The sequence below is a fragment of the Balaenoptera borealis genome, assembly GCF_965194805.1.
Source record: "Balaenoptera borealis genome assembly, chromosome: 1".
In the NCBI taxonomy this organism is placed as follows: Eukaryota; Metazoa; Chordata; class Mammalia; order Artiodactyla; family Balaenopteridae; genus Balaenoptera; species Balaenoptera borealis.
The window spans coordinates 93,696,043-93,710,320 of NC_138860.1; the positions used below are offsets into that span (position 1 = coordinate 93,696,043).

Sequence of the window (14,278 nt, forward strand, 5' to 3'; positions counted from 1 at the left end):
GTCATCTTTTGTAAAATTCATAGGCTATATCCTTATACTGAATTGTTTACCCTCACTGATTTGTAAGAAGCCTTTTTATAGCTTCTTACAAGAAGCCTTTTTATAGCTTCTTTTATAGCTCTGGGTACGAGCTCCTTTGTAGCTTGCCTTTTCATTCTCCAAAATGGTGTTTTTTAAATACAGAGATGTTCTTAATTTTAATGTGGTCAGAGTTATCAATTTTTTTTATGGTTAGTGTTTTTATGTGTGTGTGTGTGTGTGTGTGTGTGTGTGAACTGCTTAAGTTTTTCTTTATATTAGCTTGATGGACATAGCCTCCTATATTATCTCTTGGAAGCTTTGTTATTATGCCTTTAATTTTTGTTCCTGAAGTTGGGGGCTTGATTTTTTTTTTACATAATAAGAGGTAGGGGGAGTTCCCTGGCAGTCCAGTGGTTAGGACTCCCTGCTTTCCCTGCTGAGGGTGTGGGTTCAATCCCTGGTCAGGGAACTAAGATCCTACAAGCCACACAGTATGGCCAAAAAAACAAAAAAAGGAGGTAGGGGTCGTTTCATTTTTTTCATATGGATAGCCAACTATCCCAGTACCACTTACTGAAATAGCTCTTCTTCTCTATTACACTGATGGGTTAACCTTTTTTTCTCCCCCAGTTTTATTGAGATATGATTGACATATAACATTGTATTAGTTTGAGATGTACAGCATAATGATATTATATGATATATGCATATATTTCAAAATGATTACACAGTAAGTTTAGTTAATATCCATCACCTCACATAGTTAGAAAATTTTTTTTCTTGTTATGAGAACTTTTAAGATAGACTCTTAGCAACTTTCAAATATACAGTATAATATTATTAACTGTAGTCACCATGCTGTACATTACATATCCAGAACTTATGTATCTTATAACTGGAAATTTTTGCCTTTTGACCCCCTTCACCCATTTCATCCATCCCCCACCCCCACCTCTGGCAACCACCAATCTGTTCTCTGTATCTGTGAATTCAGTTGTTTTAGATTCCACATGTAAGTGGTATCTGTCTTTCTCTGCCTGACTTATTTCACTTAGCATCCATGTTGTCACCAATGGCAGGATTTCCTTCTTTTTATGGCTGAATAATATTCCATTGTGTGTGTGTGTGTGTGTGTGTATGTATACACACATACCACATCTTTATCTAGTCATCTGTTAATGGACATTTAGGTTGTTTCCATGTCATGTCTGTTGTAAGTAATGCTGCAGTGAACACGGGGGTGCAGCTGTTTCTTCAAAATAGTGATCTTATTTCCTTTGGTTACATGCCCAGAAGTGGAATTGCTGAATCGTGTGCTGGTTCTATTTTTAATTTTTTGACGAAACTCTTTACTGTTTCCATAGTGGCTGAACCAATTTACATTCCCATAAAGAGTGCACAGTAGTTCCCTTTTCTCCACATTCTTGTCAGTATTTGTTATCTTTTGTCTTTTGTTGCTAGCCATTCTAACAGGTGATGATATCTCATTGTGGTTTTGATTTGCATTTCCCTGATGTGGAATACCTTTTCATGTGCTTGTTAGTCATTTGTATGTCTTCTTTGGAATAACGTCTATTCAGTTCCTCTGCCTATTTTTTAATTGGATTGTTTGGGGGTTTTTTGCTATTGAGTTGTATGAGTTCTTTATATTTTGGGTAGTAACCCCTTATCCAATATATGATTTGCAAATGTTTTCTCCCATTCTTTATGTTTCCTTTATATTTTATTGATGGTTTCCTTTGCTGTGCAGAAGCTTTTTAGTTTGATGTAATCCCACTTGCTTATTTTTGCTTTTGTTGCCTTTGCTTTTGGTGTCAAATCCAAAAAATCATTGCCAAAACCAATGTAAAGATGCTACCTCCTGTGTTTTCTTCTAGGAGTTTTATGATTTCAGGTCTTATGTTTAAGTCATTAATCCATTTTGAGTTGATTTTTGTATATGGTGTAAGATAGGGATCCAATTTTATTTTTTGGCATGCAGCTATCTGATTTTCCCAACACCATTTATTGAAGAGATTGTCCTTTCCCCATTTTATATTCTTGGCTCCTTTGTCATCAGTTAATTGACTAGGACTTCCCTGGTGGTCCAGTGGTGAAGACTGTGCGCTCCCAATGCAGAGGGCCTGGGTTCGACCCCTGTCAGGGAACTAGATCCCTCATGCCACAACTAAAGATCCCATGTGATGCAACTAAGACCCAGTGCAACCAAATAAATTAATTAAAAAAAATTAATAAGAAAAAAGTTAATTGACTATGTGTGGGGTTTATTTATGGACCCTCTATTCTGTTCCATTGAGCCACGTGTCTGTTTTATGCCAGTATCATATTGTTTTGATTACTATAGCTTTGTAATATAGTTTGAAATCAGGAAGTATGATGGTCTCTACCTTTATTCTTCTTTCTCAAGATCACTTTGGCTATTTGGAGTCTTTTGTAGTTCCATGGAAATTTTACAATTGTTTGTTCTCTTTCTGTGAAAATTGCCATTGGAATTTTGATAGGGATTGCACTGACTCTGTAGATTGCTTTGGGTAATTTAGACATTTTAACAATATTAATTCTTCCAGTCCATGAGCATGGAATATCTTTACATTTATTTGTGTATTGTTCAGTTTCTCTCATCAGTGTCTTATAGTTTTCAGCACAGATATCTTTTACCTCCTTGTTTAAATTTATTCCTAGGTATTTTATTCTTTTTGGTGCAATTGAAAATGGGGTTGTTTTCTTAATTTATTTTTCAGACACTTCATTGTTAGTGTATAGAAACACTTCTGATTTTCGTATTAACCTATTTTTTTAACTTGTTATAATGGAAAATTTTAAACATATGTAAAAGTAAACAAAAGAGTAAAATAAATCCAATCACCCTCCTTAAATACTTACAAAGTTTTGGCCAATCATACTTCTACCTCTCTCCCATAATATTTTGAAGTATATCCTGACATAATTTCATAATTCTAAATATTGCAATATGAATTTCTATAAGGTCATTTTTAACATAATCACAATACCATTATCACACCTAAAAAATTTAATAACAGTTCCTCAATATCAGAAAAATTCATTATTCAGCTCTCTAATTATTTCATAAATTTTTAATAGTTTGAATTAAGTTCCAAATAAAGTCCATGCAGTACATTTGGTTGGTGTGGTTTTTTTAGTCTCTTTTAATCTCTAGGTGTGCTGCCATCATTTTTTTTTTTTAACTTGAAATTCTTTTTACTTGTGTTGATGAGTTAACTTTTAAATGGGCTAAAACTTTAAGTTAGTGTATAATAATATTGACTCATTTTATACACCTGAAACTAATATAATATTTAAGTCAATTATACTTCAATTTTTAAAAAAAGAAAGAAAACAAAACAAACAAACCTTTAAGTTTATTTAAAACTATTCCCATTTGCATGAAAGAATCAAAACACTCTTCCTGATCTAGCAGTGTCTAATGTATTTCTCTGTGAATGTCTCTGGTTTAACTTGTCTGGCTCCTTTATTCCATAGGTGCTGATAGTTGATCTCTGTGCAGACAAGTTCTTACAGGAGGTGAGTGACAAAGGAGGTGATTACATAATGTTTAGGTATAATTGGCCAGAAAATATGTGAAAGTACTTAGAGAAGGTGACTCAGGCAAGACTTATAGTTCCTACACATACTTGACTTGACACTGTGGCCAATCATACAAGATTGACCTGAAAAATTTGGTTTGGGTTCATAGCTGACTGTCCCAATTTAGGGAAGGAGGAAACAGATTAAATGTCATTCTCAAAAGAGGTAACCCTCCCTTCAAGTCTTATGGGTTGAAGTATAGGTCTCTAATTTAATTAAATTTAACAAGCATTCAGCACCAATTATTTTTAGATATTCTGTTAGCCAGTCAGAAACTAAAGATGAGTAAGATACTCAGTTTGATCCCTCAGGCCTTATAGTTTAAAGGGGAGGGGAGAGGGAGCAGACATAGCCATAAAGTTTTAGAAATGGTGTAATAGAAACTTATACAAGATACAGAAGGGGCAGAAAGGAAGTGGTCACTTATTCTGGATAGTGAAGTGGAGAGGAGAGTTAGTAAAGCCTTAGAGCAGCCCTCTGTATGTAACCTGTATATAGGTTTGTGAGCACTGAGAGCAGGGTAAAAAGAATGTTTCCCAAGACTGTCTTTTTTCAGAATCAGTCAGCTCATCACATGTGAAACACCATTTATTTCGGGATGATCTTTGTAATATAGCATAAGACTTGGAGATGAGAAACATTTTGTGGGAAAGTGCCAGAAAATTTTATAAGGCATATTATTTGTTTTTCTTAAATGTAATGAAGATGTATACACCATAAGTTTTGTGGATTCTGCTCAATGTAGGGAAGGAAGCTTGAGACTGACTCTTCAGCCAAAATATATACAAAGCCGCCTGTGGAACTTGAGGGACTTAAATAGGGCATGTTTGAGACTTTCTCTCTCAAAGCTCATGAAAATCTCAATTTCTTTCCTTAAGGTATCTGATGAAGATGAAATTCTACCACCTAAACTCCAAGCTGCCCTGATACAAATTTTGGAAGAACGAAATGAAATTTTGGCTCAGGAGCAGAAGTTTTTACAAGGTATGAGACAAGTGGTCTGAGGATTTAAGGTCAAGGCAGTAAATACCAAATGCCCAGCACCCTGCCAAAGCATATGCAATAGTAGTATGAGATTGCCTGTGCCTTCATAAGCTTATAGTCAGCTTTCTTGCTCGCCCTCAGATGTGCCAAGTCCCCTTCTATTTCAGGACTTTTGCACTTGCTCAGTTCCATGTATGGAATGCTCTTCCCCTAGATATCCACATGGCTCCTGCTCTTTGTTCTTGCAGGCCATGCTCAAATGTCACTTTCTTAGTGAGGCCTTTTCTGACTGTCCTGTTTAAAATTGTTCCTGTTCCCTTAGCACTTCCTATCCTCCTCCCTGACCTTATTTTTCTCCATGGCTTTCATCACCATCTGATGTGCTAAAATGTAAGTTCCATGAGAGCAGTGACCGTCTATTTGTTTTCTATTTCCAGTACTTTAAACAGCATTCAGTAAATAGGTATTCAATAAGTATTTGTTGAATAAAAGGATGAATGATATTTTCTGGGTGGCTTACCCTGTGCCAGGCATTTTTTTAAGCACTTAGCATACATCTTATTTCATCCTTGTAATATCTTTATGAAGCAGGTGTTATGATTTAATCCCCATTCTACAGGTGAGAACACTAAGGCTGTTTACCAATGGGGAACATTAGAGAAGGGGCAGGTTTAGAGGAGTAACTAAAAGTTCAGTTTTTAATATTAAGTTTGAGATACCTATTGGACATCCAATACCTGGCAGACTTTCAGCTGGAGATAATCAAGTAGGCATTTATATACATGAATTTGAGATTCAGAGGAAAGATTTGGGCTAGAGACATACATTTAAAAGTTGCTATTTTAAAGCTGTGGGACCAGATGAGATAGCCCAATAGAGTAAGTATAGAGAGAAAATTAAAAAGATTTAAGGATTGAGCCCTGGTTGGGAATGATGTGCTTAGATTTCAACTTTTGGTAGTTGGGAAGAGGAGAAGGATCCAGCAAAGGGGACTAAGAGGAGCAGCTAGTGAAGTAGGTGAAAAACCAGGAGTATGTGATATTGTAGAAACTGAGTGAAGAAAGTATTCCATTGAAGGAAAGAGTAAACAGTTATGTTTTTTTGTTTTTATTTTTGTTTTAATTTTTATTGGAGTATAGTTGCTTTACAATATTGTGTTAGTTTGTATAGTACAGCAAAGTGAATCAGCTATATGTATACATATAGCCCCTCTTTTTTGGATTTCCTTCTCATTTATGTCACCACAGAGCACTGAGTAGTTTCCTGTGCTATACAGTAGGTTCTCATCAGTTATCTGTTTTATACATGGTATCAATAGTGTATATATGTCAACCCCATTCTCCCAATTCCTCCCCCCTCCCCCAACAGTTATGTTTAATGCTGCAAAGAGGTCCCGTAATATGAACACTGAGAATTGACCAGTGGACTTGACAATGGGGAAGGGCTCTGGAGACCTTGGTAGCAGCAGATTCAGCGAAATGGTGGGAGGAAAGCAAGGTTGGGGAAGGTTCAAGAGAGAATTCCAATGACATTCAGCTTTCAGTAAAATTTTAATAGAAGTACAAAGGGTCAAGAATAGCTAAGACACTCCTGAAAAAGAAGAAGATTGAAGGGCTTGCGCTACAGAACATCAAGATTAATTATAAAGTCATAGTAATTAAGATCGTTTGGTTTGGGTACAGAAATAAACAAATAGAGCAATAAAAATGGAAAGAATAGAGAATGCGCATGCATAAGGAAACTTGATTTGTGTCAGTCAGCACCAGCATTGAATATCAGTGGGAGAAGAATGAACCATTCAGTAAACAATTCTAGGGCAACTGGTTTTCCATATGAAAAGAAAGGGATATGGATCTATACTTCATGTTATACACAGGATTAATTCGGATGAATTAAAGACTTAAATGTTAAAAGTAAAACATTAAAAATGTTTAGAGACTTCTCTGGTGGCCCAGTGCCTAAGACTCTGTGCTCCCAATGCAGGGGCCTGGGTTCCATCCCTGGTCAGGGAACTAGATCACAGATGCCACAACTAAGGGTTCACATGCTGCAACGAAGAAGTCCGCATGCCACAACTAAACATGCCTCAAGAAAGATCCTGCATGCCGCAGCTAAGACCTGGCACAGCCTAAATAAATAAATTTAAATGTTTAGAAAATAGTAGAAGAAAATATTTTATGTTTGGGGACAGTAATGGATTTCTTAAATGTGGCACAAAGAGCACAAACTATAAAGGATAAGATTGATTAATTTGACTATGCTAAATTTTAAAAATTTCTGTTCATCAGGGGACACCATGGAAAAGAAATAAAAAACAAGCTATAAACTAGATGAAGGCATTTTCAACAAATATAACTAACAAAGAAATAGTATCTAGAATTTAGTTTTAAAAATTCCTACAATTTAAAAGTAAAAAGATGAACAACCCAAGAGGAAAATGGGGGAAAGATATGAACAGTCATTTCATAGAGGAGGAAACATGAAAGGCCAATAAATACATGAAAAGGTACACAACCCCATCAAAATCAGGGAAATGTAAATTAAAACCACAGTGAGATACCATTTTATACCCACCATATTGGCAAAAATTTAAAAGTCTGACAGTATCAGGTGTTGATGAGAATGTGTTAATTACTTCAACCCCTGTGGAAAAACAATTTGGCATCATCTAGTAATGTTAAAGGTGTACATATCCTGCAACCCAACAATTCCATTTTAGATATATACACAGAGAAACTCTTGCACATGATAACTAGGAAACAAGTACATAATTTTTATAGTGGTATTGTATGTGATAGCAAAAACTGAAACAACCTAAATGTCCACTGACAGGAGAATATAGCATTAAAAAAAAAAAGAAGCTTAAAAACACACATTTCAAAGATCCGGCGTGCCACAACTAAGACCCAGCAAAGCCAAATAAATAAATAAATAAATAGTTTTGAAAAACCACGTTGAATTAAACAGTAAGTTGCAGAAGAATATAATGTTTTATATAACGTTCAAAGACATACAAAACCTAACAATATGTTGTTGGTGTTGGATGTGTATGGTAAGACTGTAATGTAAAGCAAATGATATTCACAAAATTACAAATAATGGTCACCCTCTATCGGAAAGTAGGGGAAGAACACCACTGAGAGGGCATCACACAGGGAACTTCAGAGATACACATGATGTTCTATTCTAAGCTTTGTGGTGGGCACTTGTGTGGTCATCTCACTGCTGATCTTATGAAATATTCATACATGTTACAAGAATCTATAAAGTTATTCATTAAAACAGAAACAAAGAATGGAAGATAAGTTATAGAAAAACATAATTTTTTAAAGAAAGGGAATTAGGTGTAAGAAAGTAGGTACAACAGGTATAAACAACTCTTCCAAGAAATTTTTTGCTGCGAACTGGAGGAGAGATGGGACAGTAACTGGAGGCGATGGGAGAGTGGGGCAAAAGCGTTAACGATAAAGCAGTGATGGAGTCTCAGCTGCAGAAAGAAAGAGATGAGAAGGAAGTCTGTTGAACAAAATATAACAAAAATCTAGATTAGAATAAAAATGTAGGGACTTCCCTGGTGGTCCAGTGGTTAAGATTCTGCTTTCCAATGCCGGGGACATGAGTTCGATCCCTGATTGGGGAACTAAAATCCCACATGCTATGGGGCAACTAAGCCCACGTGCCAGAACTAGAGAAAAGCCCACGCGCTGCAGCTAAGACCTGACGCAGCCAAATAATAAAAATGAAAAAAAAAAAAGAATAAAAATGTAATGTCGGAAGAGAGCTCAGAAATTGCCTAATCAGCCACCTCATTATACAGATATGGAAAGAGAAGCCATGAGAGGTAAAGCAAGTTGCCCACTATTATACAGCTGCTTCATGGTAGAAGTCTGATTAAACCTGGGTCCCAGATTCCCAGTCAGCCCATGGGAAAGAGCAAGAGACATTGTGAGGAAAAGAATACTATTTTGATATGGGAGGAAAAGGAGGAGTCTTAGTTGAACCTGAGGTTTGAGCCTGGAACCTGGAAGGCAACACATTGTGCTGTATTATAGTGGTTAAGAATCACTTGACTTGGGAGTGCTGCAGCTTCTCCACGGTACTGGATGAGGTGACCCTGGAGAATGTCTTTGATTTGAGCCTCAGTTTCCTCAGCTGTAAAAGGGAAATAATAGACTTACCTCACTGAATTATTTTAAAATTTGTAAAAGCACTCAAGACATTATTATTTATTATGGAATAATCATGATGCAATATGAAATGAGAAAGTTGAGAGAGAAGCTGATTTGGTGGAGAAATATAATGAATTTGGTTTTTGGCATGTATTGTTTATTTGATTTGTAGTCTACCAATTTCCCAAAAGGACCTGAGATGGTGACTTTTTTTTTTTTTTTTTTTTTTTTTTGGCTGTGCCGTGCAGCTTGCAACATCTTAGTTCCTTGACCAGGGATCAAACCCATGCCCTCAGCAGTGAGAGCACAGAGTCCTAACCACTGGACCTCCAGGGAATTCCCTAGATGGTGACTTTTAGACAAATGGAATGTAAGTGCTAATGGGACAGCCAAATGATGATCACCTATAGGTAGCCTGAAAATGTAGAAAGTGAATTTTGGTGAAATATCAGGACTGGAGATCTGAGGTTGAGAATTATTGACAAAGAAAGCCAGCTCTCTCTCTCTATACCAGTTAGCTCTTTAAGGAAAGGAATGTTGAAGAGAAGGGGTCCAAAGACCATGCCTAGGAAGAAGAAGAAGAGGCAAGAGCAAAACAAATGTTTGGTCATAAAGGCAGGAGAGGGATCAGGAAATCAGGAGAACATAAAGTTGTGGGAGACAAGAGGAATGAGGAGGAGGTCAGCACAAATGCAGCACAGAGTTTAAAGGAGGATAAAAATAGAAAAGGAGATTAAATTTGGCTGGTTCTCACTGGTGGCCTTTGAAAGAGCCGTTACAGTGAAATCACAGATGTGCAGACCACAGTATGCGTGGGAAGAACATGAAGGTAAGGATATAAGCCATTTGCTTTTTTTCAGGTCATGAAGAGTACAAGAAAGCTAAGAATGAGGATTCCTACATTTATTCTCTGTCCTTTAATCTGTGATCCCCTAGGCGTCACTTTTATAACTGGAGCCAGTGTCCCTATAAACACAAAACTTAGGGGATTTTCCCCCCCTTCTTTCTTTTTTCGTTCATTTAGCAGAAGATGTGACACTCAACTCTCTGGTGTCTGAAGCATTTGTCAGGTTTTTTGTTGAACTGGTGGGACATTATTCTTTGAGCATGACTGTCACTGAGCATGGGGAGCGTGTATTCCAAAGGGAGCCATTCCGTAAATCCCACACCTCCCGAAGTGTACGCCACTTCCTGGATCTCTTCATGGAAACTCAGATGTTTGCAGGATTCATCCAGGACCGAGAGCTTCGGAAAAGTGGGGTGAAAGGTCAGTTTCATCATAAAGTTCTCCCTCTGTATTTAGTGAGTACTTGAAAGATTTGAAAATAATATAAACAAAAAATAGCATAAAGCTACAAGGGCTCACTATGAGTTGTTTATTATGGGAAACATTTATTTTGTGATATTGTTTTAGCTACGGAAGTACATTGGTAGTGAGTACAGAGTTTTATTCAATTGATTTTCAGTCTTGAATGTATGGCAGTTTCACCAACATGAGTTTTTCTTGTAGGTTTGTTTGAGGTCCGGGCCCTCCAGTATTTGGAAACAATTCCTGAGTCTGAGCCCAGTGGAGTGAATAGAATTTTGCGGAGTCTTGGTAAGTTGCTGTGTTTTCCTGTTAGATAAACATAGTTAAAAAAAAAAAAACTTTTGCGGTAAGCATGCCTCATCACAAAAGCTTTATAATCACATCAACAATATAACCTCAAGGAGGGTGACCAGAAACCATGACCCTATTTCCAAAGTGTTTTGGAGAAAGACAAAACTCTTTCTCAGAGGTTAGCATTCTCCATCAGAGTCGTCCATGGGGCTGTTTTCCTCAGATGAAGCTCCCTCATGATATAAGAATTTTGCATATCATGATTATTAATCTTTTCTAGGCCACATCCCTGGAAGAATCTTATTAAAATCTTCACCTTTTCCCAGAAAAATATACTTGGAGCATACAAACAAATTATGCATATAATTTTAGGGTGTTAATGGACCCCCTTGAAGCCCATCCATACACTTCAGGTTAAAAATACCTGGTTCAGAGGGCATCTGAGGCAAAAGAGGATTTCCTGCAAGTCTCTAATTTTACTCTTCATAAGGAAACACAGTTGTTTATGATTTTTCAATTATAGTTAACTTTTAATTATCCAGTATGATGTAGGAGAACAGTGGTGTGGTAGCCCCAAACAATGAAGAACCTGTATTCTATGGTATTTATATTGATCTTTGAAATATATGCCCCCCTAATTAAAATTAGCCCCTAAGTAGCTGAGAGACCATGGACAAATTATGCCTAGGGCTGTTATTTCATCTTTATACCGTGGTGTTGGATTAGATCAGTGGTTCTCAGCTCTGATTACAATATTATAATCTCTGGGGAACTTAAATGAAAATCCAGTGAATTTCCTGGCCGTCCAGTGGTTAGGACTTCACGCTTCCAATGCAGGGGCACGGGTTCAATCCCTGGTCAGGGAACTAAGGTCCTGCAAGCTGTGTGGTGCAGCAAGAAAAAGAAAAAACAAAAAGAAAATCCACCCCCCACCCCACACCAGACTCCACGAAATCTCTGGGGAGCAGGACAGCTGATTTTAACCTACAGTCAGGTTTGAAAACCATGGGATTAGATGATGTCTCAGTTCTCTTCTACCTCTACAATTAGAAATGTGGGGATTTTGTGTGTGTGTGTGTTTGGTTTGGTTTGGTTTGGGTTTTTTTTGGTGGTTAAACACATCAACTGATAGCTTGAGATGGCAGCTTACTTCTGGGCTGTTCTGAATGACTAAGTTTAATCCCTTGCCTCAAATAATGTATAATAAATAAAAATGAACTAATGAGAGTTCACTCTACTTTTTTTCCTTTAGGAAGTAAAATGAAATTTCTGCAGAAGAAATGAAATCTTTGATTGACAGCCTCCATCCTAAATAGAACAGAAAGTGACAAAGAAACTATTTTTCCAAGAGTCAAGATGCCCTGAAGTATTCTACAAAATCTTGAAAGTTGAAAGGTTACAGAGCGGGCCAGGTTCTCGGAGGAGGATTCTCCTGTTGCTGCTGTAGTAATCACTGGAGAATTGTTGGGAGTAGTCTGGAACCAATGCTCCCTTTACTCTGCCTCCAGATTTTTTTTAAGTGGCCTTTCTTTTTGATTCTTGAGCTCATTCTTTGTGTTTTGAGCTTAGTCTATGAAGGCACTTGTCTTTTACAAGAAAGAGGTGGTGTTGCATTTTAAAAACAGCTCAAAGATGAGCACAATGAGAAAAGTGCTGCATTTAAGGTACTACGGAGGCATGATAGAAGTAGAGGACTAGCCCTTCACACATAATTCTCATCACTGAAATACCATGGCAGCTTTAAACCTGTGGGCTGTTTGAGCTAAGGACTATACTCATCTTTTTTTTTTTTTTTTGGTCTAATGCTCTGTCTAGGGGAATCTCACTTACATGGAAGCCCTATATGTATTACCACTGTTATTGAGTATCTTATAAAAATAGACATTTTATAGCTCCTCCTCCACATTGTGTGGCACTTGGGTAGCTTGTCCCACGCATGTCAACATTAAACTTTGGGGAATTATAGCTAATGGGGGACTTCCCTGGCAGTCCAGTGGTTAAGACTCCACGCTTCCACTGCAGGGGGCATGGGTTTGATCCCTGGTCCAAGAACTAAAATCCCCCATGCAGATTCCACATGCCACGTGGCATGGCCAAAAACAAGAAAAGAAAAAAATATATACCTAACAGGAAAATGTCCTTTAAGGGCATGAGAACTACCTTCCTTTTTAGTGTCCACCATGTGCCATGAATGGTACATGTATGTCATCTTGTTTAGTCTTTAAATCAACTTTATGAGATATTTGCATCTGCATTTTACTAATGAGGAAAATGGAATTCAGAGAGTTTAAATAACTTTAAACTGAAGCCAGGACTATTAGTTTATGAACACATAGAAAGTTGGTTATTCCTACAGATGGAAATTTGAACTCTGTGGGACTATAGCTATTGAAAAAGCTTTTTTTTTGTTTTTGTTTTTGTTTTTTAAGCTGAAGTGTACCAGAGTCAACTTGCAGCTCTGAGAATAAGGGACTTCAAACTATAGGTGTCTAGATGAGTCTTTTTTTGGTTCCTCTAGAAATGTTGGACTTTTTGCTCTAGTTAAATTGGACTCAGAATATGGACATTTCCTGGGCACACACCACATAATCACTCCAACCCTTAATATCTAAAGTAGTAGTAGTGGTTTGAAAGAGGAATTTGTCAGCATTGGTGTAACGCTAATTGATAAATGTTACAGCAAGTGTCAGTTTGTTTTCTTCAACTCCTGCTGATGGCTTTAACTGGCATAAAAACTATTTATTCAAACTTAAAGCATTATAAGTTGTGTTATGATACAACTTATTAACTTGTGCAGTATTGTCGTTACAACCCACTCAGGTGTGTGTGAATGGATCTGAAGCAGACACCATTTAAGACGGGTGCTGTATAATACAATTCCTGTAGATGTGGGTCCAGAAAATAGAACTAAGCCTATGTTTAAAAAAAAAAAAAAGTTTATTAAGCAGCTTACCTCAGTGGGGCTTTTACCAGACATTTCCCCATTTGGTCTCCTCTGACACTCCCACCCTGAGGGAACAATTAGTAATTGGGAATTGAGTGTTTATAAAATGGGGGTATAAGGTGTTACTGTGGTGGATCCCAGACATCCCTCTGTGAGGAGAGCTTTTCTTCAGGGATGGGAGTCTTAATCCCTGCGATCTGAAGCTGCTTCCTTTTCTTCAGTTTGTTTTATTTTTTTGTTTGTAAAGTATTACAAATTCTGGACACGTTTGTAAAATAATCGCTGAAAATTTGTATAAAATGTTTACAGATCTTTTAATGAATAAACAAACACAAAAAATTCCATGGATCTCCTGGAGAATTTGAAATAAAATTGCTTAAGCTGTAAAGATATTTTACTTCACTTAAATCTATAGCTAACACATTTATCTAATGGTAGGTAAAAGATAATCGATCCTAGACTAACCAAGCTTAATTACCGTGGCCAACATTTCCAGGCTCTTGGCAAAGTCGGGGTCTAGATTTGCACACCGGGCACGGTATATAGTTCGACTACCTTATTTGGTTTTTCCCTGCTTAGTCAAAGGGAACTGGAAGCCAGGGACCAGAGACTGGGCACCAGCAGTAGCAGGAGTGGTCGGAGGCAATGAGAAACTATTCTATTACCGTAAGTTCTAAAGGCAAAATGATTGGATTTTACACACGCCCTGAAGGCGAAATCACAGTCTTTTTAAAAGATGGGATTAGCGGGCAGTTATTTCGCCCTGGGGGCGAGATCAGGTTCATTTTGTTACGCAGTCTAAAGGTTCGCAATTTTAACTGGAGACTAGCGCCCACTTCCAGAATCCGTGAAAGAACTGCACCTAGTGCAAAGATCCTCAGGGCGCCGAGAACGAAGAATGGTGGGGGTACAGCAAGGAAGTGCAAAGGGAGAGAAGTTTAACGGAAGAAGGTG

The 14,278-nt window shown here is 37.4% G+C and overlaps 1 protein-coding gene across 10 annotated transcripts in view; it reads left to right on the forward strand.

Moving 5' to 3' along the window:
• DENND2C (DENN domain containing 2C) overlaps window positions 1-13,666 on the forward strand; it is a 97,658-nt gene extending 83,992 nt beyond the window's left edge. For 8 of the 10 annotated variants that reach the window (XM_082369036.1, XM_082369033.1, XM_082369037.1 and 5 more), the window contains 5 exons: window positions 3,523-3,564; window positions 4,506-4,611; window positions 9,805-10,047; window positions 10,291-10,377; window positions 11,633-13,666. In XM_082369036.1, the coding sequence (XP_082225162.1) occupies window positions 3,523-3,564; window positions 4,506-4,611; window positions 9,805-10,047; window positions 10,291-10,377; window positions 11,633-11,664 (510 nt within the window). In that variant the 3' untranslated portion in view covers window positions 11,665-13,666. Of the gene's footprint in view, window positions 1-3,522; window positions 3,565-4,505; window positions 4,612-9,804; window positions 10,048-10,290; window positions 10,378-11,632 lie in introns of those variants that run through there. The other 2 variants (XM_082369040.1, XR_014237775.1) reach the window with 2 other exon arrangements.
• Window positions 13,667-14,278: the final 612 nt, after the last annotated feature.